The sequence below is a fragment of the Hemiscyllium ocellatum genome, chromosome 2 (genome assembly GCF_020745735.1).
Source record: "Hemiscyllium ocellatum isolate sHemOce1 chromosome 2, sHemOce1.pat.X.cur, whole genome shotgun sequence".
In the NCBI taxonomy this organism is placed as follows: domain Eukaryota; kingdom Metazoa; phylum Chordata; class Chondrichthyes; order Orectolobiformes; family Hemiscylliidae; genus Hemiscyllium; species Hemiscyllium ocellatum.
The window spans coordinates 131,089-157,711 of record NC_083402.1 but is presented as its reverse complement, the minus strand read 5'-3'; the positions used below and the strand labels follow the sequence as shown (position 1 = coordinate 157,711).

The window sequence follows — 26,623 nt, the reverse complement described above, 5'->3', positions numbered from 1 at the left end:
GCTGTAATGTTCTATGTAACTGCTTCCTCTAACCTACCTTTTACTTTCCCTTCTACAATACTAGTCTGATAAAATCTAATTAAGATTTACCAAAATTCAAATTTTCAAAATCAACCAGATTTTGAATCTTCTCTTTATTTCTTCCTTTGTCTTCTTTTCTTTTTCTTTGGAATTTCTGTTTCACAGGTTACTGATCAATAAAGGTACCTCTAAGAGCGGTATTCTCCAGGCAGCCTGCATTGGTTGGTGGCTTGGCAGTTCTCCTCCGAACTGTTCACTTTTCCCCGGTCTTATGCCAGCAAAGTATCGGATTGTGTCATTGGCTTTTCAGATCGTCAAGAAACAAAATGCAAACTTCATTGGAGTTTGGTATTTTTCAGGGTATAATTTAAATTGATTGGCTTAATTCAAATTTGTTTTGTCACCTCCAGGCAACCAACTAATTGAGTTGTTCGACCAAATATTACATTGCATCTTGTTCAGAACACTTGGCGCTGTGTTAGATAGTTCTGCTAGCTTTTAACTCTCTTAAAGGTAGAGGACACACACTTCTTCACAACACCTAGGATGGTGACAGCTATCACGACGGGGCATAGCTTTAAATTGAAGGTGATAGATATAGGACAGATAGTTGCTTTACTCAGAGAATAGTGCCTCATGGAACGCACTACCTGCAACAATAGTAGACTCGCCAACTTTAAGGGCATTTAAATGGTCATTGGATAGGCATATGGATGAGAATGGGATAGTGTAGGTTAGATGAGTTTCAGATTCGTTTACAGGTCGACGCATCATTGAGGATCGAAGGGCCTGTACTGTACTGTATTGTTCTGGGTTCTATATGTTTTCCCTGGTGTGAGTGAATCCAAAACTAGAAGGCATAAGTTTTAGGTGAGAGAGGAAAGATTTAAAAGGGACCTGAAGGACAACTTTTTCACACAGAAGGTGGTGCATGTCTGGAATGAGCTGCCAGAAGAAGTGGTGGAGGCTGGCACAATAGGACATTTAACCAGCATCTGGCATGGGGATGGAAACAAACTGAGGACGTTAGTTGACAGGAAGGAGGTAGCAACTAAAGCCTGTAAAGAAATAGATAATGAAGTCAGCATAAATAAGGGGAAGAGTAGGCAAGGAGCAAATGATGAATGCAAAGGGACTGGTGGTCTCAGGCGCATTTGTTTAATGCAAGAAGTATATTAGGTAAGGCAGATGAATTTAGGGCTTGGATTAGTACCTGGGAGTATAATGTTATTGCTATTATGAGACTTGGTTGAGTGAAGGGCATGATTGGCAACTAAATATCCCAGGATATCAATGCTTCAGGCGGGATAGAGAGGGAGGTAAAAGGGTTGGAGGAGTTGCCTTTCTGGTCAGAGAGGACATCACAGGTGTGCTGAAGGAGGGCACTATGGAGAATTCGAGCAGTGAGGAATATGGGCAGAGCTCAGAAATAGGAAGAGAACGGTGACAATATTGGGGCTGTACTACAGGCCTTCCAACAGCAAGCGTGAGACAGAGAGACAATATGTAAACAGACTGTGGAAAGATGTAGGAGCAACAGGGTGGGGGTGATAGGCGAGTTTAATGTTCTCAATATTGATTGGGATTCATTTAGTGTTCGAGGTCTGGATGGACCAGAATTTGTAAGGAGCATTCAGGAGGGTTTTCTAGAGCAGTATGTAAATAGTCCAACTCTGGAAGGGGCCATACAGAGCATGGTGTTGGGGAATGAGCCCAGCCAGGTGGTTGAAGTTTCAGTGGGGGATTACTTTGGGAATAGTGATCACAATTCCATAAGTTGTGGAATACTCATGGACAAAGACAAGAGTGGTTCTTAAGGAAGAGTGCTAAATTTGGAGAAGGCCAACGTTACCAAAATTCAGCAGGAGATGGGAATATAGATTGGGAGCAGCTGTTGAAGGAAAATCCACATTCGATATGTGGAAAGTTTTTAAAAGAGGTTGATGTAGTGCTCAGGAAAGATACATTCCTGTGAAAGTGAGGGATAGAAATGGCAAGATTAGGGAACCATGGATGACAGGTGAAATTGTGAGACTTGCTCAGAGGAAAAAGGATGCATACATGAGGTCGAGGCGACTGAAGACAGATGAATCTTTGGAAGAATATCCGGAATGTAGAACCAATCTGAAATGAGGTTTTATGAGCGCTAAAAGGAATCAGAAGATATCCTTAGCGAGCAGGGTTAGGAAAACCCCAAAGCTTTTTTTCATATATAAGGAGCAAGAGGATAACTAGGGCAAGGGTTAGCCCACTCAAGGAAAAAGGAGAAAAGTTATGCGTGGAGTCAGAGAAAAAGGTGAGATTCTTAATGAGTACTTTGCATCGGTATTTACCCAGGAGAGGGACATGACGGATATTGGGGTTAGGAATAGATCTTTGATTACTCTCGGGCAAGTCAGCATGAGGCAGGAAATGTGTATTCTAAAAGGCATTAAGGTGGACAACACCCCAGATCCGGATGGGGTTTATTAACAGATGTTTTAAGCAGCATCCTTAAAAACAGGAGAGGTCACAGAGGACTGGAAAATTGCTAATGTCCCCTTGTTTAAGAAGGGTAGCAGGGATAATCCAGTTAATTGCAGACATATGAGTCTGACGTCAGTGGCAGGGAAGCTACTAGAGAAAATACTGAGGGATAGGATCTATTCCCATTTGGAAGAAAATGGATTTATCAGTCGGTCGGTTAGCTCAGCTGGTTAGAGCGTGGTGCTAATAACGCCAAGGTCGTGGGTTCAATCCCCACACTGACCATGCGCAGCGCTCGTCTCGTCCGCTGTGCTGTGTCAAGGTTTGTCGTGGTTTTGTCGGTCGGTTAGCTCAGCTGGTTAGAGCGTGGTGCTAATAACGCCAAGGTCGTGGGTTCAATCCCCACACTGACCATGCGCAGCGCTCGTCTCGTCCGCTGTGCTGTGTCAAGGTTTGTCGTGGTTTTTTGCAGCCACTTATCAGTGATAGGCAGCATGGTTTTGTGCAGGGAAGGTCACGTCTTCCAAACCTAATAGAATTCTGTGAAGACGTGACAAAGTTGATTAATGAGGGAAGGGCTGTGGATGTCATATACATGGACTTTAGTAAGGCATTTGATAAGGTTCCTCATGGTAGGCTGCTGAAGAAGGTGAAGTTGCATGGGGTCCAGGGTGTTGGAGATAGATGGATAGAGAACTGGTTGGGCAACAGGAGACCGAGTAATAGTGGAAGGGAGCTTCTCAAAATAGAGACCTATGACCAGTGATGCCCCACAGGGATCCGTGCTAAGTCCATTGTTGTTTGTGATATATATAAATGATTTGGAAGAAGGTGTAGTTTGCTTCATTAGCAAGTTTGCAGAGATGCTAAAATAGGTGAAGTAGCAGATAGTGAAGGGGACTGTCAGAGAATACAGCAAAATATAGATAGATTGGAGAGTTGGGCAGAGAAATGGCAGATAGAGTTCAGTCCGGACAAATGCGAGGTGATGCATTTTGAAAAATGCAACTCCAGAGCCAACTATACAGTAAATTGAAAAGTCTTGGGGAAAATTGATGTACAGAAAGGTTCAGGTCCCTTCTTCCCTGGAGGCGGAAACGCAGGTTAAGAAGGCATGTGGCATGTTTTCCTTCGTCGGACAGGGTATTGAGTACAAGTGTTGGCAGGTCATGTCACAGTTTATCAGACTTTGGTTCGGCCGCATTTGAAATACTGTGTACAGATCTGGTCGCCACATTACCAAAAGGATGTGGATGCTTTGGGGAAGGTGCAGAGGAGGTTCACCAGGATGTTCCCTGGTGTGGATGGCGCTGGCTATGAAGAGAGGTTGAATAGGTTAGGATTACTTTCATTAGAAAGACGGAGGTTGAGGGGGGACCTGATTGAGGCCTACAAAATTTTGAGAGCTGTAGACAGGGTGAATAGCAAGAAACATTTTTCCCAGAGTGGGGGACTCAATTACTCGGGTTCACGAGTTCAAAATGAGAGGGGAAGAGTTTAGGGGAGATATACATGGAAAGGTCTTCACGTAGAGGGTGGTGGGTGCCTGGAACACGTTGACCACGAAGATGGTAGAGGCAGCTACAATAGCATCACTTAAGATGTATCTAGACAGATACATGAATGGACAGGGGGCAGTGGGAAACAGATCCTTAGAAAATAGGCAGCAGATTTAGATCAAGGATCTGGATCAGCACAGGCTTGGAGGGCCGAAGGACCTGTTCCTGTGCTGGAATGTTCTTTGTTCTCTTTGGATGGGTGTATGAAAAGAAAGAGTTTAGAGGGATATGGGCCAAATGCTGGCAAATGGAACTGGATTTATTTAAGATATCTGGTCAGCATGGATGAATTAGACCAAAGTGTCTGTTTCCGTGCTGTACATCTCTATGACTCCATGGCTCAGATGAGGAAACTAAATGCAGCAGTTCCAAGTTTTCTGATGACAGAACTGGGTAGGAGTGTGAAGAGGATGCCAAGGAGGCTTTAAAGTGATTTAAGTAAAAAATGAGGTCTGCAGATGCTGGAGATCACAGCTGCAAATGTGTTGCTGGTCAAAGCACAGCAGGTTAGGCAGCATCTCAGGAATAGAGAATTCGACGTTTCGAGCATAAGCCCTTCATCAGGAATATTCCTGATGAAGGGCTTATGCTCGAAACGTCAAATTCTCTATTCCTGAGATGCTGCCTAACCTGCTGTGCTTTGACCAGCAACACATTTGCAGCTTTAAAGTGATTTAGACAGGTAAAGGGGTTGGGCAAACGCATGGCAGATGCAGTACAATGTGCTAAATGTGGAATTATACACTTTAAATGAAAAGGAAGAGTATTATTTACATGGTGATATATTGGGAAGGGTGGATGTACAAAGGGATCTGAGTGTCCTTGTATACCAGTAAATAAAATTAGACAGTGAGGTGCAGCAAGCAATTCATAATGCAGTGCAAGAGAAATTTACTTCAGAAGTAAGGATGTCTTACTGCAGACATACAGGGTCTTGGTGAGACCACACCAGAGCAGCCATGAGCATATTAAATGATTGAGCAGGGTTGAAGAGGTGACTGGTCTACACCCACTCCTCAGTTCTATGTTTCTAATGCAGATAGAAGCCAGCTCTCCATAAGTGCAATTCACCTCGTCACACTCCCCCACCTTCTCACCACAGTGCTGCAGATTCTTTCTTTTCAAGAAGCCAGTACTCTCTTGAATCTGTCTCTACCGCACTCACTTTCAGTGAATCTAGACCTTAGCCACTCTCTGCTTAAAAGAGTTCCTTCTCTTGTCACCTTTGATTCTTTTGCTGATTACTTTATATCTGTGCCCCCACTAATTGAAACAGTTTCTCTCTATCTACTTTGATCAGAGCCCCTATGATTTTTAACACTTGTATCAAATCTCTCGACCTTCTTCACGGAAAATGCTCCGAACTTCTACAATCTCTCCATGTCACTGAGGTTTCTCATCCCTGGGACCATGTATTATTTCCAATGCCTTCACGTCATTCTTAAGCATAGCATCAAAAACTGAGAGCAATACTCTGAGGGTGAACCAGTGTTCTATATAAGTTACCACTATATCTGTATCTTTATTTTCCATGCAGCATTAATAGAACAAATAATACAATATGATTTATTAACTGCACTTTGAACGTGGCCCAGTCACCCTTGTCAATGATTTATGCACATATACACCCAGGTTCCTCAATTCCTGCACATGTTCCATCAGATCAATTCAAGTCTTCCTTGCCCGAAATGTCAACTTGCCTGCTCTTTGGATGCTGCCTAGACCCGCACCCTGTTGCCATAACCCCACATTTATATGGCTAACCCACCTATTCTGCACAACCCTGAACACTATGGGCAGTTTAGCATGGCCAATCCACATCTTTGTACTGTGGGAGGAAATCCACACAGACATGGGGACAATGTGCAAACTCCACACAGATAGTCCAAGGCTGAAATTGATTCCAGGTCTCTGGTGCTGTAAGGCAGTTGTGCTACCCACTGAGCCATCATGCTGCTCTCCTACCTCCAGATTCTTAACATACAGATCATGAGCAGGAGAGACTATCTGTCACACTGAATGTGATGCCCCATTCTATCTGATGATGGCTAATCTCAGACTTCAATTCCACTTTCTACTCTGCTTCACATATCCCTCGATTCCTTTAGAGATTAAACGTTTTCTGTCTCAGCCTTAACTATATTCAGTAATGTGCTCAAACTGGAGATCTGTCACTGAGACTAGGCATACAATCACAGAGTGATACATCACAGAACAGCCCTTTTGGCTTATCAAATCTGCACCCATCCACATCAACCTCACTTTTCAATACTTCATAGATTTATAGAATCCTTACAGTGTGGAAGCACTGCATTTGCCCCATCCAGTCCACACCGACCCTCCAAGGAGCATCCCAACCAAAACCACTCCCTTTCCACGCAACCCTGCATTTCCCATGGCTAATTCACCTAGCCTGCATGTCCCTGGACATTGAACAATTATTTAGCATGGCAAATCCACCTAACCTGCACACATCCTTGGAATTTGGGAGGAAACCGGACCACTGGGAAAAAAACCCATATAGAGACCGGGAGAATGTACAAACTCCACACAGTCAGTCGCCTGCGGATGAAAATGAACCCGGGTCCCAGTTCTTTAGACTTTGCAGTGCTAACCACTAAATCACCGTGCTGCCCACTTGCCGTAACATACAATGTTATGGGCCTTTTCAATTGCTCATTCATACTTTTTAAAGGCTGAGAATTTCTAATCCCTTTCCAAGCAATGCATTCCAGCTTTCCACCACCCTCTGGTGAAAAGATATTTCCTCAAATCCCCTCTAAAGCTCCTGCCTTTCACCTTAAAATAATGGCCCCTTGCTATTGACCTTTCAACTTAAGGGAACAGCTGTTTTCTGTTCACACTGTCCATGCCCCTCAAAATCCTAAACACCTCCGTCAGGTCCCCTCTCAACCCCTGCGTTATAGAAAACAACCTAAGCCTATCAATCTCTCAAAAAACATTTTATACAGCTCCACCATCACCTCCCTGCTCTTATAATTTGTGCCACAGCTGATAAAGATGAGAGTCCCAAATTCTTAACTACTCTGCTCACCTTCAGGGACCTGTGAATAAGCACCCCATAATCTCTCTATTCCTTTGAACATCTTACTATTCATTGAGTGTTCACTTGTCATTTTACTTCCAAACTGCTTCACCTCAAAGCACTCAAACAACAGATATTGTCATACTCAAGGAATCTTATCTTAAAGACAATGTCCGACATGCCGCCTTCATCATCATCTCTGTCATGTCACATCTTATCGGCAGGACAGATCTACCTGCTGTGGTGGCACAGTGGTCAACAGGCGGGATGGAGTAGCCCTGGGAGACCTCATCATTGACTTCAGACACTATAAGATCTCAGGCAATCAGGTTACTATGATCAATTCTACTATGTTTCAAGACATTGAACACAAACCAGCACAGCACATGATAAGTGTACATTTTTTTTGATAAATTTATAAACCTTACCTTTTGATCTAATTCAACCTTGAACTTCCTTTGTTTGCCACTGTTGACTCATGTTTCTGCTGCATTTTTGTGTCTTAAAGGAATGTATGTTTTTGTAAATCTTGTATTAAATCTTTGAATACCAGCTTTTGCTTGTCTGCCATTATATTTTTGAATGCATTTTCCCAATATACTAGAACCAACTTGGCCATTACTCTTTCATAGATAAAAATCACACAACACCAGGTGAAACGCTTCTGTGATGTTTCCTCCGGCATTTATAGTGGTTTGTCTCTGCCGCTTCGGGTTGTCAGTTCCAGCTGTCCACTGCAGTGGCCGGTATATTGGGTCCAGGTCGATGTGTTTGTTGACTGAATCTGTGGATGAGTGCCATGCCTCTAGGAATTCCCTGGCTGTTCTCTGTTTGGCTTGTCCTATAATAGTAGTATTGTCCCAGTCGAATTCATGTTGCTTGTCATCTGCGTGTGTGGCTACTAAGGATAGCTGGTCGTGTCGTTTCGTGGCTAGTTGGTGTTCAACACCTAACTATCAACACGACCAGCTATCCTTAGTAGCCCCACCCTCAGATGACAAGCAACATGAATTCGACTGGGACAATACTACTATTATAGGGCAAGCCAAACAGAGAACAGCCAGGGAATTCCTAGAGGCATGGCACTCATCCACAGATTCAGTCAACAAACACATCGACCTGGACCCAATATACCGGCCACTGCAGCGGACAGCTGGAACTGACAACCGGAAGCGGCAGAGACAAGCCACTATAAATGCCGGAGGAAAGATCACGGAAGCGCTTCACAGGAGGCTCCCAAGCACTGAGGATGTCACCGAGACAGGAGACGAAACGTTTGCAACACAAACTCCCAGCTTGGCGAACAGAACCACAACATCCTAAACTGATCTGGTTGTCTTGTGACTCCAGACCTACAGTGATATTGTTGATTCTTAACTGCCCTATGGGTAAATAGGGATGGGCAATGAATACTGGATGTCTGATTTTTAAAAAATTCTCCAAAGATTCTTTAACAATATGGCTAATTAGTGATTTCTCATACAGGGACACACAGCCATGCTGAATAGTGGAGTCTGGCATCCAAAAATCAAGGAGGAATTTGTTACTTGTTCAAATGATGGGTAAGAATCTGGAAATCTCTTAAGATCTATGGTGGTTCAGTCATCAGCTGCAAAGAGATCAAGGAAATAAACTCGAAACTAAAGTTGCTTTTTCTCTTTGCAAGTGTTGCTATTTAGCTGCTAAATGTGGTATTGGACAAAACGTGGAATAAATCTGTTGTATGCATTCATGGAATGTGGACATTGTTGACAAAAGGGCAGCAATTGGTATTAAAGACAGAAAGAACTGGAGATGCTGTAAATCTGAAACAAAAATAAAAATTGCTCATAAAGCTCAGCAGGTCTGCAGCATCTGTGGAGAGAAATCAGAGCTAACTTTCAGGTCCAGTGAACTTCCCTCAGAACTGATGTTATTGAGTCACTGCTTTGAGCAGCTGAATTCTGTGTGATGATTGTGCTACCTTAGTATTGTTTGGAGAAAATTCTAACTTTTCTAACAATCTTAATCCAAAATTAAGAAACCACAATATTGTTCCAAGTGTGCAACTTGAAGGGGAAAATTGCAGGTACTGGTGTTTCCATACTTCGGTTTGCCTGAGATTTTGCAGGTTAAAGAGTGACTTGATATTTTCATGATTTGGAGGTGCAGATGTTGAACTAGGGCGGACAAATTAAAAATCACACAACACCAGGTTATAGTTCAACAGGTTTATTTGGAAGCACTAGCTTTCGGAGTGCCGCTGCTTCATCAGGTAGTTGTGAAAGTTAAGATCATGGTCACAGAATTTATAGCCAAAGGTGTCCAGTGTCATGGAAGTGTAATAAAATAAATAATCTTAGATTAAAACTTTTGTCTTTTATAATGGGATATGCTGGTTTTTGTTCTTTGATATGTAAATCCCATAATTTCTTTTAAATTACATTCTCAAGATAGCTCAGCTTTTTAAACAATAGGTATGAAGTCTGTCTGTGTCCCAATGCTACGTCAAACTGACAAATCCTCTGTATAGTTTTACAGACTTGGAGCTGCTGGTGTTGGACTGTGGTGGACAAAAGTTAAAAATCACACAATACCAGGTTATAGTCCAGCAGATCCACCTGGAAGCGTTAGCCCTCGGATTACAACTCCTCCATCTCCCTGATCATCGAGCAGTGCCTCCAAACAAATCTGCTGGACTACAACCTGATGCTGTGTGACTTTAAACTTAGTTTAGCAGAGTTTTACATGGCTTCGTGCAATTTTGAGCTAAATAAAATTTATTTCTGCAAAAACAATTCACCCCATAAACTTATGTGTGCGCGCATGAAGGAGGGATAGATTGAGTCTGCATTTGAGTGTGCGCGTGTGGGTGTTAGAACATGTGATAGAGTGTATATATGTGTGTGTGTTTGTGTAAACTTGGTTAAGTGTGAGTATGATGGGTTATGTATGAGAGGGTGTATGGTCAGTGGTGGGGGGGTTAGTTGTGTGTGTATATGAGGATGTCTGTCGTGCAGTGGGGTCACCTATAGAGTGACATGAACCCAAGGTCCAGGTTGAGGCCATTACCATAGGTACTGAATATGGCTATCAGCCTCTGCTTGGCCACTTTTCATTATTGCTTCAAGTCCGCCTTGAAGAATGGTCACCGGAAGATCTGAGGCCGAATGTCCCGGACCACTGAAGTGTTCCTTGACTGCGAGGGGACACTCCTGCCTGGTGATTGTTGTGTGGTGTTCATTAATCCGTTGTCGTAGCGCTTGCTGGTCTCGCCCACATACCATGCCTCAGGACATACTTGCCTGCAGTGTATGAAATAGACCATGTTGGTCGAGTCATATGAGTGCTGCAAATGTGTTGCTGGTCAAAGCACAGCAGGCCAGGCAGCATCTCAGGAATAGAGAATTCGACGTTTCGAGCATAAGCCCTTCATCAGGAATAAGAGAGAGAGAGCCAAGCAGGCTAAGATAAAAGGTAGGGAGGAGGGACTAGGGGGAGGGGCGATGGAGGTGGAAGAGCTTCTGTGCAGAGGAGATGACCTGGGGGGTGCAGTGAGAGAGGGACTCACTGAAATCCTTGTAGAGGGAGGAAGAGAGCTTCTTCAAGGAAGGCATCCTTGTAAGAGGATTCGCAGTAGGTTAAAATCTTCGAGTAAAAAATGAGGTCTGCAGATGCTGGAGATCACAGCTGCAAATGTGTTGCTGGTCAAAGCACAGCAGGCCAGGCAGCATCTCAGGAATAGAGAATTCGATGTTTCGAATTCTCTATTCCTGAGATGCTGCCTGGCCTGCTGTGCTTTGACCAGCAACACATTTGCAGCTGTGATCTCCAGCATCTGCAGACCTCATTTTTTACTCGAAGATTTTAACCTACTGCGAATCCTCTTACAAGGATGCCTTCCTTGAAGAAGCTCTCTTCCTCCCTCTACAAGGATTTCAGTGAGTCCCTCTCTCACTGCACCCCCCAGGTCATCTCCTCTGCACAGAAGCTCTTCCACCTCCATCGCCCCTCCCCCTAGTCCCTCCTCCCTACCTTTTATCTTAGCCTGCTTGGCTCTCTCTCTCTTATTCCTGATGAAGGGCTTATGCTCGAAACGTCGAATTCTCTATTCCTGAGATGCTGCCTGGCCTGCTGTGCTTTGACCAGCAACACATTTGCAGCTGTGATCTCCAGCATCTGCAGACCTCATTTTTTACTCGAGTCACATGAGTACTTGCCGCATGTATGGTTCCGAGGGCAGGTGCTTCCAGATAGACCTGTTGGACTAACTTTTGAAATGCTGCTCCTTAATCAGCCATCTGTTGGATTATAACCTCGTTTTGTGTGATTTTTAACTTTGTCAACCCCAGTCCAACACCGGCCATTCCAAATCTGTAAAACTATATGGAGAATTTGTCAATCTGACATAGCACTGGGACACCAACAGATTTCACATCTACTGTTTGAAAACCTGAGCTATCTTGAGAATATAATTTGAAAGAAGTTCTGGGATTTACATATCAAAGAACAGAAGCCAGTATATTTTCAAGATACTGAGAGGAACAGGCAGACGAGAGAGAGACAGAAATTACCTTTGTTGGTTTAAAAGTCTTAGATGAGAGGGCAATGTCTAAACATGAATTGACCAGCAGAGGCGATGACCTGGGGCATTATTGCTGGGCTGTTAAATCAAAGAACCTCGTCATCTTCTGGAGGCATGTGTTTGAATGCTGCACAGCAGATGATGAAATTTGAATTCTGGAAGTAAAGGTCTCATGATGACCATGAATCCATTGCTGATTGTCAAAAAAATCTGTCTAGTTCACTAATGTCCTTACCTGGTCTGGTCTGGCCTTCATGTCACTTCAGACCCGTAGCAATATAGTTGACTCTTAACTGCCTTCTGGGCAATTAGGGACAGACAATAAATGCTGGCTGAGCCAGTGGTGCCCTTATCCTGTCACTGAATATTAAAAACAGAGATCCAGAGCTTTCAGGAGTGAAATAAGAAAACACGTATACAATAGTAGCAGACATGTGGAACTATCGTGCACAAAGAGCAATCGTTGTAAGATTAGTTAATTTTAGAGAATCAGAGTCATAATTCTTATGGTGCAGAAAGGAGGCCATTCAGCCCATGTGTCTGCATCAGTTGTATTGGCTAGTTCCAAACTCAACACCATTTCTATCCAAATATTCATCTGCATGACATTTCCAGGCAGTGCATTCCATATCCCAACTACTCACTCAATGAAAAACTTTTTCTCACATTACGCTTACTTTTTCCTTACATCATTTAAAATCTGCGCTGTTTAATTTTTTTTTCTTTTTATAAGTAATAATAGCTTCACCTTTTTCTATTTTAGCCAGCCCACGCATGATTTTGAAAGCCTCTGTCAAAACTCCTCTCTGCTGCCTTCTCTCTAAGGAAGAGTGCCAACTTCTTCAATCTACCCTCATCTCTGAAGTTTCTCATTTCTGGAACTAATCTTGGAAATCACTTCTGCACTCTCTCCATTGCACAGAACCAGAGGAACACTGAAAATACGAGCAAGAGCATGCCATTTAGCCTTTCAAGCCTACTCTGTCATTCATGATGATCGTGGATGATCACCTAATGCAATGGCTTATTCGCACTTTTCCCTTATATCCTTTGACCCCTTTAGTGCCAACTGCTAAATCCAACACATTGAAATCATACATTGCTTTCTGTGGTAGCGAATTCCTCAGGTTCACTACTCTCTAAGGTGAAGAAATGTTTCATCATCTCAGACTGGATTGATTTACCCCCATCTTTCGACTGTGACCTGTGGTTCTGGACTCTCTTGCTATCAGGAACATCCTTCCTGCATCTACCACGTCCACTCATGTTAGAATTTTATAGGTTTTTATGGGATTCCCCCTTCCCCCTCCCTCTCCCCCTCTTCCTGCATACTAACCAACAAATCATTATCTTACTTAAGTACATCAGAGTAATAGAACAGAATAGAATAGAGAATGGGTAGAGAAAGATCAATACTAACATATGAGAGGTTTGTTCACAAGTCTGACAACAGCAGGGAAGAAGCTGTTCTTGAATCTGTTGATATGTGCTTTCAAATTGTTGCATCTTCTGCTCAATGGAAGAGAGTATAACCAAGGTGGGAGTGGTCTTTGACTACATTGTCTGCTTTCCCAAGGCAGTGTGAAGAATAGACGGAGTAAATGGAAGGAAAGCTGGGTTGTGATGGACTAGGCTGCGTTCACAACTCTCTGTAATTTCTTGTGGTCTTGGGCTTAGCAGTTGCCAAACCAAATGGGATAGGATGCTTTCTATGGTGCATCTCTAAAAATTGGTAAGAGTTATTGTGGGAGAAAGTGAGGACTGCAGATGCTGGAGATCAGAACTGAAACTGTGTTGCTGGAAAAGCGCAGCAGGTCAGGCAGCATCCACAGAGCAAGAGAGTCGATGTTTCGGGCATGAGCCCTTCTTCAGGGATCTGAATAAGGGCTGAATAAGATCTGAACAAGAGTTATTGTGGACATGCCAAATTTCCTTAGCCTTCTGAGGAAGTAGAGATGTTGGTGTACTTTCTTGACTGTGGTGTCAGTGTGGATTAACCAGGACAGATTGTTGGTCATCCTAGGAATGTAAAGCTGTTGACCGCCTCGACCTCAGTTCGATGTAGTATTTTTAAGCAAAATGCATGGATCAGTTTCAAGAGTTTGAGATCTAGGGAAGCCAACTTGAATGAGATGAAACAAGAAAATGTCCACAGCAAATTGAGAAAATCTGTTGATGGGTAGAAGAGCTGAGGAACAGTGGAGGATATTTATAGAAATATTTAACGCATACAAAACCAGTTTATACCCCTGAAGGGAATGACTCCACTTCAAGCAAAAACAGACATAGACAATGAAAGAGTTAAGGGACAGCATAAAACTAAAGGGAATTGCTTACAAAAATGCAAAAAAAGCACAGATCCTGCTCAATGAAAAAGATACAAACTCCAGCAAAGGGCCATCAAGCAGCTCATGGGAGTAAATAAAAAGAATTTTGGAAAGAAGCTTGTCAGGAAATATCAGTCAGTAAGAAGAAATTTCATAGGTATGTAAACGGAAAGTCGATGGTCAGGAGCAATGTTGGCCAACTAAAGGCTGAAAGTGGGATATTGTCAGTGACAATAGGAAAATGGCAGACATGTTGAGTAAATACTTTGCCTCAGTATTTACAGTGGAGGAGGAGGAGGTCCTGAGGAAATTGATAGTCTCTTGGGGCAAGAGCCTGAATAAAATTAGTGTAAGTAAACATTATAACATGGTAACGGGGAAATGAAAGGAATTAAAGAGTGACAAGTTCCCAGGACCTGACAGTTTTTAGCAAGGGTGTAAAATGAAGTAGGGTAGAAGATTGTAGACACCTTAACTATAATCTTTGAGAGTTCTCCAGATACAGGAGTCATCCCTCTGAACTGGAAAATTGCACGTTATTGCATTTTTTAAGGAGGGCAAAAGAGGAAAACTGGGGAATTACAGACTTGTTCATCCGACATCTGAATTGGGGAAGTTGTTGGAGTCTGTATTCAAGGATGGAATATGTGAACATGTTGAAAACTTGCAGTTGACTGGGGGAGAGTAAGCATGGATTTATGACAGGTAGGTCATGCCTGACAAATATCATTGAAATTTTTGAAGATGTGACTAACATCATGGACAGGGTAATGTCTATAGATACTGTTTTTAGGGACTTTCAAAAAGAATTTTCATAAAGTTCCACATTAAAAAAAACTGTTAACTATGGTAGAAGGCCATGTAATTGAAGCCACTCTACTGACATGACTGAGAAATTAGTTGCATATCTGGTGACAGAAAGTAGAAATTACAGGTAGGCACTCAAATTGACAGGATGTGACCAATAGTGTCCGCTAAGAATCTAGTTTTAGGCCTCAATTATTTTCATTATTTATTGATGGCTTGGATAATGGCATGGAAGATTAGATTAGATTAGATTAGATTCCCTACAGTATGGAAACAAGCCATTTGGCCCAACAAGTCCACACCTACCTTCCGAAGAGCAGCCTACTCAGACCCACCCCCAACATTTGCCCCTGACTAATGCATCTAACACTACGGGCAATTTAGCATGGCCAGTTCCCCTAACCTGCACATCTTTGGATTGTGGAAAGAAACCGGAGCACCCGGAGGAAACCCACACAAACACTGGGAGAATGTGCAAACTCCACACAGACAGTCGCCTGAGGCAGGAATCTAATCCGGGTCCCTGGCACTTTGAGGGATCAGTGCTAACAAATGAGCCACCATGCCTATCCTAAAATTATATATCTAAATTTGCAGGTGACACAAAGTTAGGTGGCATTATGGACAGTGTAGGTGACAACAAACAGGATTTGATACACCAGGTGAAAGGGCATCCTGTGGCAGATGGAGTTCAGTGTGAGACCAATAAAAGGATATCTCAGGTTTTCTCGATGGTATTAGTTCAATCCAGTGGGTGTACAAAGACATCATTGGGGATTCAGGTGGATCAATCTTTAAAATGCCACGAACAGATGCAGAAGATAATCAAGACAGATCATGGAATGCTGGCCTTGATATCTTGAGGACTGAAGTACAAGGATGTAGAGGTTATGCTGCAGCTGTACAAACCCTGGCTGGACCCCGTTTGGAGTACTAAGAATATATCTGCGCACCACAGCTTAGGAAAGATATGTTGGCCTTGTAGGGAGTAAAACGTAGATTTACAAGAATGACGGGTAGATGAAGAGGAACTGTTTGCATTGGTTGGGGATTCCAGAACTAGGGGGCATAGACTGAGAATTTGAACCAGACCGTTCAGGAGAGATGTTAGGAAGTACTTGTACACAAAGGATGGTAGAAGCTTGGAACTCTTTTTGATAAATGGCAGTAGCTGCTGAATCAATTGTTAGTTTTAAACCTGAGATAGATATACAGGGGCTGAATGCCCTACTTCTGTTCTTGTGTTCCAGTACAATTTATCTTCTTTATCACTTGCTGCATCTGCATGCTTACCTTCAGTGACTGGTGTACAATGACACTCACGTCTCATTGCACATTCCCTTCTCTTAACTTAAAGCCAGTCAAGTAATAATCTGCCTACCTATTCATGCTCCCAAAAAGGATAACCTCACATTTATCCACATTATACTGCATCTACAATGTATTTGCCCACTCATTCAACTTGTCTTATTCACATTGCCCCAATAATGTGGCCCTATTTTAGGAAGGTTATTATTTCATGAAAGGTAGTTCAGAGAACACAGGAGCATAAGAATCAGGAGTGGGAGTAGGCAATTCAGCCCTTGAGGCCATTCTGCCCTTTAACATGATAATGCCTGATCTTATCCTGGTCTCAACCCCACTTTTCTTTCTGCTCCCTATATCCCTTTGTCCTGCTTTTCATCAGAAACATATCTATTTCTTTCTTGAATCTGTTGATTGACACTGCCTCTGGCAGTGAATTCCACAGATTCACAACCCTCTAAAAGAAGTAGTATCTTCTCATCCTAGCTTTGAACCTATCTTCTCTCACTCCAAATCTATACCCTCTTGTTTGACGCTGTCCCAAAAGGGTGAACATCTTTATTAATCCTCTTTTACAGAACTCAATCAGATCCTTCTGCTTATTGTTTGAAAATTCCAGTCAGTACATTCCCAAGCTATCCGGCCAGCCCTTTTATCCCTGGGATCAACCTGGTGAACCTCGTCTGAACTGCCTCCAGTGCCACTAAGTGGCAATTCTGCACACTGTTCCCTTAACTGTAATTTCACTAGTACATAGCCCTTCAGTGGCACCACTTGTTCTGTGCATGCCCGTGGTATAATCTTGGCAGGTTTTAATGGTGGTGCCTTCAACCTATCCCAAAGGACTGATTTAGGAATCAGAAACTCTGCTGCACTCATATCCACTTCCATTTTTACTGTCTTCCCATCGACTTTGGGAAGAACCTAGAAACAATCAGATTCACCCCAGATGGGGAAATAGGCCAAGATATGGCAAATGGAGATTAAAAAAGAGAAGTGTGAGCTCTTGCATTTTGGAAAGTCAAATCAAGGTAGGAGTTTCATGGTGAATTTCCTTAAGGAATGTAGTGGAACAGAAGGATCTTGGAGTTCAGGTTCACAGTTCACTGAAAGTGGAGTCCCAGGTAGACAGGGCAGTGAAGAAGCCTTTTGGCACACTGGCCTTTATCAGTCAGGGCACTGAGTATAGAAGTTGGGAAGTTGCTGTTGTACAGGCCATTGGTGAGGCCGCACTTGGACTATTGTGTTCAGTTTTGGTCACCTTGATATAAGAAGGAGGTTATTAAACTAGAAAGAGTGCCGAAGAAACTTACAAGGATGTTGCCAGGACTCAAGGCACTGAATTTGGACAAGCTCGGACTTTTTTCTTCAGAGAGTAGGAGACTGAGGGGGATCTTCTATAAATGAATACGATCATGAGACATGGATAGGTGAATGTACTCCGTCTTTTTCCCAGGGTTGGGGAATCAAGGACTAGAAGGCACCAGTTTAAGGTTAGAGGGGAAAGGATAAAAGGGAACCTGAGGGGCAACTGTTTACACAGAGGGTGGTATGCATATACAATGAGCTGCCAGCAGAAGTGGTCGAGGTGGGTACATTAACAGCATTTAAAGGGCGTTTGGACAAATACATGGATAGGAAAGGTTTAGAAGAATGTGGGCCAATTGCAGGAAAATGGGGTTAGTGTCAATGGACATTTTGGTCTGTTTAGGCTGAAGGGCCTGTCTCAGTGCTGTAGGACTCTATGACACGGGGAGAATGTGCACATTCCGCATAGACAGTCACCTGAGGGTGAAATCGAGCCTGGGTCTCTATGAGGCAGCAATGCCAACCACTGAGCCATTGTGCCACCCAATACGTATCATTATCTTAATTGAGCTTTTCTGTTAGGTCTTCAAAAATCCCCAGCAAGTTAGTTAAACAATTGCCTCTTTATGCTGACTCTTCCTAATCAATCCATCTTTTTTCTGTAACTACTAATTCTCACTTTTTCATTTACATAATTGTTTCTAGAAACTTCCATACCACAAGGTTAAACTGACTGTTCTGGATTATCCTGACAACTTTTCTTGAACAAGGCCATAATTCTGATAATTCTGCAATTCTTCTGGCACCTCTTCCAAGTTTGGAAGACTGAAAGGTTATGGTCAGTGTCCTTACAATTTCTCTCCCCTTCTTTCAAAATCCTTGAGTGCATATTATCTGATCTTGATGGTTTGTCAGCTTGAATTACAAACAATTTATCCAAGCCTATTTCAGTATTAATTTCATTGGAAGCAGTTTAGGGAAGGTCCACCAGGATGATACCTGGTATTGAGGGATTGTCTTGCGAGGGAAGGCTAAACAGATTGGGACTTGACAACTGGAGTTTAGGAGAATGAGAGGGATCTTGTTGAAATATTTAACGTTCTTAAGGGGCTTGACAGGGTAAATGGGGAAAGGATGTTGCCTCACATGAAAGAATCTCCAACCAAAGGGCATGGTCTCCGAATAAAAAATTAGATGACAAGGTAGCTCAGTGGTTAGCACTGTTGCCCCACAGTGCCACGGACCTGGGTTCGATTCCAGACTCAGGTGACTGTCTGTGTGGAGTATGCACATTCTTCCAGTGTCTGCGTGGGTTTCCTTTGGGTGCTCCAGTTTTCTCCCACAGTCCAAAGACGTGCACATTTGGAGAATTGGCCATGCTAACTTGCCCATGACGTTCAGGAATGTCTTGGTTCGGTACATTTTTCAAGTGAATGTAAAGTAATAGAGTAGGGGATCTACTCTTCGGAGGATCGGTGTGGACTTGTTGGGCCAAAGGGCTTGTTTCCACACTGTAGGGATCCTATGATTCTTTAACTGCCAAAGTAAGACTGAGGTAAGTAGGAATTTCTTCTCAGTTGTGAACCATTATAACTCCTCGCCACAGAGAGCTGAGGGATATTTTTATGGCTGAGATGGATTCTTGACCAGGAGAAGAATGAAGAGGGAGGGAAGGAAAATGGATATAAAGAATATTGGATCAGCTATGATCCTACTGAATGGTGGTGCAGGCTCAGGCATTGATTAACCTCCTCCTGTTTTTGAATGGTCTGAATTGAACAAGGGACTATGCTTGGCGGTTTAAATGGCCTGGTCCTGTTCTTTTGTTCCCTTTATAATTTGCTGCAACTTCTTTGAAAGCATGTCTACCAAGACAGATACTGTCAAGAAAGCAAGTTTTGAGGAATATTCAGAGCTGGATTTTCATCCTGGAGGTGGGAAATCACAAATTGGCCATTTCTTGCCATTGTGATACTGCCTCCTTCTTGGTAATGCCTGCTTCCAGTCTTTTCATGATGGAGAGACAGGAACAGGCTGGAGTTGGGACCACTGCTTCCTGAGGCAGGTGTGCTCTGGAAACACAGACAGCTGGATGCCAAGGCCAGAAACCTAGAAGCTCAACTGTGTTGATGGGAGATCATCCCGGTCCAGTAGATGACTGTGAGGCCCCTAATCATCAGCATTTCCCCCTCCATCCCTTCCTCTTCTGGTTTAGCTATTGAATTATTCAAATTTATTGTCACACTGATACTGGGCTTTCTCCACCACACCATCTCTTGTTTACTGAGATCTTTTAATGAAATCTTGGTGCATAATTACACCTGGTTGCTTCTTAACCTTGAACCCAAATATCGTGAATATGCATATAGGCATAGAATCTTGAAGCAGAAGCAGGCCTTTTACCCTTGTGCACCAACCCTTCCATTTGATATGCATAGCTGATTTGATAGCGGCCATGACTTTCCTGTTTAGCCCTTGTATTCTTTGATCCTTTGGGAGGGTGATCATATTTCCCAAGTCTCAATTCTTTGAAGCGAGATCCGAACCCATGACCCTTGACTCCAGGGCGAGATTGCTACTCAACAAGTTTTTGCTGAAAGTCATGTTGTTTTGCCATTTCACTGAAAAGCTCCTTTTTGTTTAAATTCATTTATGGGATTTGGGTGTCACTGGCTAGACCAGCATTTATTGCCCTAATTTCCCAAAGGGTGGTTAAGAGTCAACCGCATTGCTGTGTGTTTGGAGTGACATGTAGGCTAGACCAGGTAGGGTTGGCAGATTTCCTTCTCTAAAGGACATCAGTGAACCAGATGGGTTTCTCCTGACAATCAGAAATGGTTACATACTCATGGGTAGATTCATAATTGCAGATTATTATTGATTTCAAGTTCCACTATCTGCCATGGCAGGATTCAGACTTGGCTCTCCAGATTAATAGTCTCGTGATAATAACACTTGGCCATCGCCTATGCAGTGTCCGTCAGTATGGTCCAGCTCCCGTAAGTACATTGGAACCTCACATGACATTCCTACTCTCAGCTTCTGGTCAGTATGAGTCAGGGATATTAATGCTATTGTCATTTCCCAGTGGAGTAGTGTCACAGTATTCATGCTAATATCAATGCCACAGTAGAGTGAGGAAGGAGATGTGACTAACTTTTCCTTCTTTGTTATCAGAACGGTGCGCACTTGGGACATGAACAATGAGAAGAAACATAAGAGTGTTTTCAAGCCACGCTCCATGCAAGGGAAGAGGGTCATTCCCACCACATGTGTGTACAGCAGGGATGGCAAATTAATTGCTGCTGCATGTCAGGATGGCTCTATTCAGATTTGGGACCGAACAGTAAATGTGAGTGTGGCTTTGTCCAACAGCAGTCACTTCACTTGGTCAGGGGTATAGGAGAGCTCTTTCTGTTACATAGAAATCTCATTATTATGTGGAAAATGTGAGTGATGCACAGTGGCAGATAGAAAAGAGGAGCTGAATATTATTTAAATGGAGAAAGAAGACAGAAAAATACCAAACACGGATTTGGGAATCCTCGTCCATGAGTCACAAAAAGCTAACATCCAAATTCAGTGGGTAATAGGGAAGGCAAATGGAAGGTTGGCTTTTATTTCAAATGAATGGGGTATAAAAGTCAGGAGATTTTGCAAAACTTGTACAAAACATGAGACAGACCGCGATTAGAAAACTGTGAACAATTTTGGGCCCCTTTGTCTGAATGAAGATATGCTGTCATTGAAGGCATCTAGGGAAGGTTGACTCATCCTGGGTACTGAGTGACTGCCTTGTGAGGGGAAGGGTAGATTGGGCCTGTATTCATTGGAATTACAAGAATAAGAGATGATCTTACTGAAACATACAAGATTCTTAGGGGGAAAATCAAAAGAACTGTGGATGCTATAAATCAGAAACCAAAACAAATTGCTGGCAGCGTATTAGGAGAGAAATGTTTTGGATTGAGTGATCCTTCCTGAGAAGATTCTTAGGGTACCTGACAAGGTAGTTGTAGATGTTTTCTCCTTGAGTGGGAGTCATTGACCGGAGGACAAAATCTCAGAATAAGGTGTCACACATTTAAGATTGTGATGAGGAAGGATGCCTTCTCTCGCAGGATAATGGATCTGTGGAGTTCTTGATCACAGAGGACTGTGGAGACGGAATCATTAAATATATTTAATGTTAAGACAGACAGGTAATTAATTAGTAAGGTAAATAGAGCAAAGAACAATAAAGCATAAAAACAGGCCCTACAGCCCTCCAAGCCTGCACCATCGCATTTTGCCCTTCCATACTTAAACTGTCTTCAGTTGCAGGATCATATCCCTGTATTCCTTTCCTGTTCCTGTGTTTGTCTTGCTGCTTCTTGAATCCTGTAGTTATGTCTTACTTCCATCACCACCTCTGGCAGCACAATCTAGACAGTCGCCACCCTTTACGTGAAAAACTTGTATTTCACATCTCTTTGAAATCCAGTCCCACAACCCCACCCCTCCGGTGTCCCCTAGTAATTGACCCCTCCACCCTGGAAAAAAGTCTCATACTTTCCACTATATCCATGTCATTCACAATTTTATAAACTTCCAGATGTGTGTTAGTGCTCCAGCAACTTATTCTCTTGCCTCCCTGAATATTCTGGGATAGATCCCATCAGGGGCTTGGACTATTTTCTAAATGGGGAGAAAATTCAGAAATCTCTCATGCAAAGGGACTTGGGCGTTCTAGTCCAGGATTCTCTGAAGGTTAATTTGCAGTCACTAGTTAGAGTCAGTAGTGAGGAAGGCAAATACAGTGTTGTCATTTATCCCGAGAGGACGAGAATTTAAAGCAAGGATGTACTTCTGAGGCTTTATAAGTCTCAGCTCAGACCACATTTAGAACATCATGAGCAATTTTAGGCACCTACCTCAGGGAAGATGTATTGGCCCTGGAGCAGGTCCAGAGGAGGTTTATGAGAATGATCCCAGGAATGAAAGACTTTCACATATGAGGAACATTTGAGGACTCTGGGACGATACTTGATGGAGTTTAGAAGGATGAGGGGGCATCTGATTGAAACTTTCAGAATACTGAATGGCCTGGACGGAGTAGATGTTGTGAAGATGTTTCCATTGGCAGGAGAGATGAGGACTCAAGGCCACAGTCTTAGAATAAAGGGAAGACCTTAGAAGAGATATGAAGAAACTTCATTAGCCAAAGAGCGGTAAACTTGTGGGATTCATTATCACAGAAGGCTGTGGAGGCTGGGTCATTGAGTATATTTAAAACAAAGGTAGATAAGTTCTTGATTGCCATGGGGATCTAAGATTAGGGGGAGAAAGCGGAAAATTGGGGTTGAAAAGCCTATTAGCCATGATTGAATGGCAGAGTAGACTTGATGGGCCAAATGGCCTAATTTCTGCTCCTATGCCTTATGGACCTGTGGACTTATCTACCTTAATACTTTTTTAAGGTGCACAATATCTCTTTCTTTTTAATAGCAACTTGTCTTAGAAACTCGATGCTCTCTTCCCTGAGACCACACTCCGCCAATTCCTTCTCTTGGTGAATGCCGACACAAAGTATTCATTTAGGACCTCACCTACTCTTTTGGCTCCACACATAGATGCTCTCCTTTGTCCTTGAATGGGCCAGCCCTTTCCCAGGCTAACCTTTGGCTTTTTATATATGTGTAAAAAAGTTTGGAGTTCTCCTTAATCCTGTTTGCTAATGATTTTTCATGACGTTTTTTAGCCCTTCTAATTCCTTGTTTAAGTTATTTCCTACTTAAACAAGGGTGGACGCTAGGAAACTTTTTCTGTTAGGGGAGGAGACTAGGACCCGTGGACACAGCCTTAAAATTAGAGGGGGTCAATTCAGAACAGATATGCGGAGACATTTCTTCAGCCAGAGAGTGGTGAGCCTGTGGAATTCATTGCCGCAGAGTGCAGTGGAGGCCAGGACGCTAAATGTCTTCAAGGCAGAAATTGATAGATTCTTGATGTCACGAGGAACTAAGGGCTACGGGGAGAATGCCGTTAAGTGGAGTTGAAATGCCCATCAGCCATGATTGAATGGCGGAGTGGACTCGATGGGCCGAATGGCCTTACTTCCACTTCTATGTCTTATGTTCTTACTCCAAGGACTTTATCAGTTGCCCCCCTCCTAGACCTTATATATGCTTCCTTTTTCTTTTTGATCGAAGTCATAACATCACTGGTCATCCAAGATTCACAAAACGTGCCATACCTATCCTTCATTCTCGCAGGAATGTGCTGCTCCTGAACCCTTAACAACTACTATTTGAAAGACTGCCACATGTCCGATATGGTTTCACCCTCAAACAGCTGCTTCCAATCAAAGTTCTTCAGTTCCTGCCTAATATTGTTGTGGTTTGCCTTCCTCCAGTTTAACACCTTCACCTGAGGATTGCTGTTATTCCTATCCATGAATATCTTACAGCTCACGTTACTGTGGTCATTAATCCAGAAATTGAGGGTTATGAGGACAAAGCACGAAAGTGAAGTTGCCGTAATTGAATGGCAGAGCAGACTCAATGAATTTAAGGGAGGAAGTGAAGACTGCGTACTGGAAATCAGAGTTGAATGTGTGGTGCTGGAAAAGCACAGCCGGTCAGGCAGCATCTGAGGAGCAGGAGAATCAATGTTTCTGGTCCTGATGAAGGGCTTATGCCAAAAACATCGATTCCCCTGCTCCTTGGATGCTGCCTGACCTACTGTGCTTTTCCATCACCACACACTCAACTCAATTGCCTGAATAGTCTGTTTTTGTTCCTCTGCCTTATGGTCGTGGATTTCTCAGTAGTATCACTTTGACCTGAACCAAAAAGCTTAAATGTTTAAATTTGACTGCATAGGGTCACTGTTGGAAAGTCAGTACTTTGGGAGTGTTGCCCTATTGGTGAGTCAGTGCTGAGGAATTGCTGCAGTGTCAGAGGGTCACTGTTAAGGGAGTGCCATATTATCGCAAGTTTTAAGATGAGAAGGGAGATATACAAATGGGTTCAGAGGGGTTAGTTTTTTCATACAGAAGGTCGTGAGTGTCTGGAATGAACTGCCAGAGACAGTGGTGGAGGAGAGTACAATTTGGTTATTTAAAAAATATTTGGACAGCTACATGGATGGAACAGGAATGGAGAGATATGGACCAAAACAGACAAATGGCACTAGATTAATTGGGCAGTGTGGACAAGTTGGGCTGAAGGGCCTGTTACTACCCTGTAAACTCTTTGTTTGTAAGTGCTGAAATTTGGTTGCAACATTGAACTGAGACCCAATGCAGATGTAAAATCTCATAATCTAAACTCTTTCCTGCCTTCACGAGGAGACTGCATTTTCCTTGAGCTTTTTCCAAGCTCCTAGTTTCAAAGAGACCAACCTCCTGCATCCTAAGCCCTATTGCCATTGCATCATTGATGACCAAGTTTCCTTTTCTGCTCGCTGTGTTAACGGACATTATTCATTGTTCTCACATCTCAGGCCTTGTCATTCTTTCCTTTACATCTGTTGGCATTCAGACTATTCCTTGTTTAAAGAAAAAACAACTTTGGACCTCACTGTCAATTACTGATCCATCTTTAACTTCCCTTTCTTTTCTAAAGTCTTTGAATGTATTGTCACCACCCGGATCTGCTCATATCTTGCCAAGAATTCCACGTTTGAACCACTTCAGTCAGATTTCCGTTTCAGCCACACCACTGAAACAGCTCTTGCCAGAGCTACAGATTGCATCCTGTGAAAGCTTGGTATGTCTGCAACCTTCAACGTACTTGACCATGTCAGCCCCTCCAATGCCTCTCCATCATTGTTCAACTCAGTGGTACTGTTCTCTCTTGCTTTCATTGTTATCTCTCAAATGATAGCCACAGACTTATTTGCAGTGGCTTCATTTCCTACTCCTGCACTATCACCTTTGGTCTCCCCAATTTTCTGGCCTTGGCATTGGTTTTTACAGTCATCAATAAGCAACTATGTCTCTGTCTCCATTAGTGCATCTCTGTCTTTATCCTTAATTGGTTCAATCAGTCTTTTGACAGCTCTTGCACGCTTCATGTGTGGATTCACCTTTGTATGAAGTACCATTTGGAACTTTTCAGACTGAGCTTATCAGTATGTTTTTAATGAATGCAGAGTTTTCCAACTTTTGACAAGAGAAATGGGCTAGTTTTTGAACTCCACTATTTCATGAACCCTCGCAAAACTGCAAATGTATTATTTATACATCAAAGTGGCGAGTTTGATTCTCTTTTTTCCTGTTAGAACAAAAGAGATTTTCACCAGGGTTCTTCAATGAACTCAAAAATAACTAGTTTATTTAGAACAAGCTTGTTCTTAAAAAAATCATAAAATGGGGTACTGTCCAGACTTAAAATATTTTGTTTCCCCTTTACCACTTGACTCCCTAACTGCGGGATCGTGGAGAAAAGGCAGGAATGTGAAGTTGAAGATTATGAGATCAGCTCTGATTACATTGAACAGTGGAGTGAACTCTATGAGCTGAATGATTTACTCCTGCTCTAACATCTTATATCCACAGACACATTCACAAATTGACAAGACAACACAGGCTTGCAGAGATATTGTGAGGTTGAACTAAAAAAAAAGCAACACTCCTCTGTGTTAAGGGTCAAATTTAGCATGCAGACGTGTTGACTTCTCAGGATTTCTTTGATTTCCTGTCAACAAGACCTGATTGCAGGTATCTCAGGAGCAGGAAAGTCAACGTTTCCATCTGAAACGTTGACTTTCTTTCTCATCAAGTGCTGTCTGACCTGCTGTTCTTTTCCAATTTTATGTCTCTTGACTCTGGATTTCAGCATCTGCACTCCTTACTGTTTCCACGATCTGATTACTGCCAATTGCAGAATCGTGAGCAATCTTCAGAGTAGATTTCAGGTTCAAATGGGAAATGGAATTTCTGATATGTGAAACAAGTTTTTAAAAATGATTTCACATGAGGAAAAGCTTCCTCACTAGTTTTGCTTTAAAGGTTGTTTCCTTACTGACTATGAAAGAGAGAGAGAGAGTATGAGAGAAACTGCTGCTTCTCCTTGCAAGCTTCACTCCAACTGCCACATCTAGGTGTGTTCGGAAAAAGCAGTTTATGTTCATGATGTGTTGCAAGGCAACCTTCAGCACAGATCCAAGCCTTCTCCAAATCGGTCTTCTGTGCGATTAAGCCATAAAATTCCATCTCTATTATTTGCATTTTGTT

At 42.7% G+C, this 26,623-nt stretch overlaps 1 protein-coding gene and 2 non-coding genes across 4 annotated transcripts in view; all 3 read left to right on the top strand.

Annotated features, from left to right (window-relative positions):
* LOC132826318 (WD repeat-containing protein 70) overlaps positions 1-26,623 on the top strand; it is a 209,799-nt gene that overhangs the window by 78,137 nt on the left and 105,039 nt on the right. For both annotated transcript variants that reach the window (XM_060842153.1, XM_060842145.1), the window contains exons 9-10: positions 8,578-8,654; positions 20,581-20,755. In XM_060842153.1, the coding sequence (XP_060698136.1) occupies positions 8,578-8,654; positions 20,581-20,755 (252 nt within the window). The remainder of the gene's footprint in view (positions 1-8,577; positions 8,655-20,580; positions 20,756-26,623) is intronic.
* trnai-aau (transfer RNA isoleucine (anticodon AAU)) lies at positions 2,699-2,772 on the top strand. Its single transcript has one exon. It is a non-coding gene; the product is annotated as a tRNA-Ile (tRNA).
* On the top strand, positions 2,828-2,901 carry trnai-aau (transfer RNA isoleucine (anticodon AAU)). Its single transcript has one exon. It is a non-coding gene; the product is annotated as a tRNA-Ile (tRNA).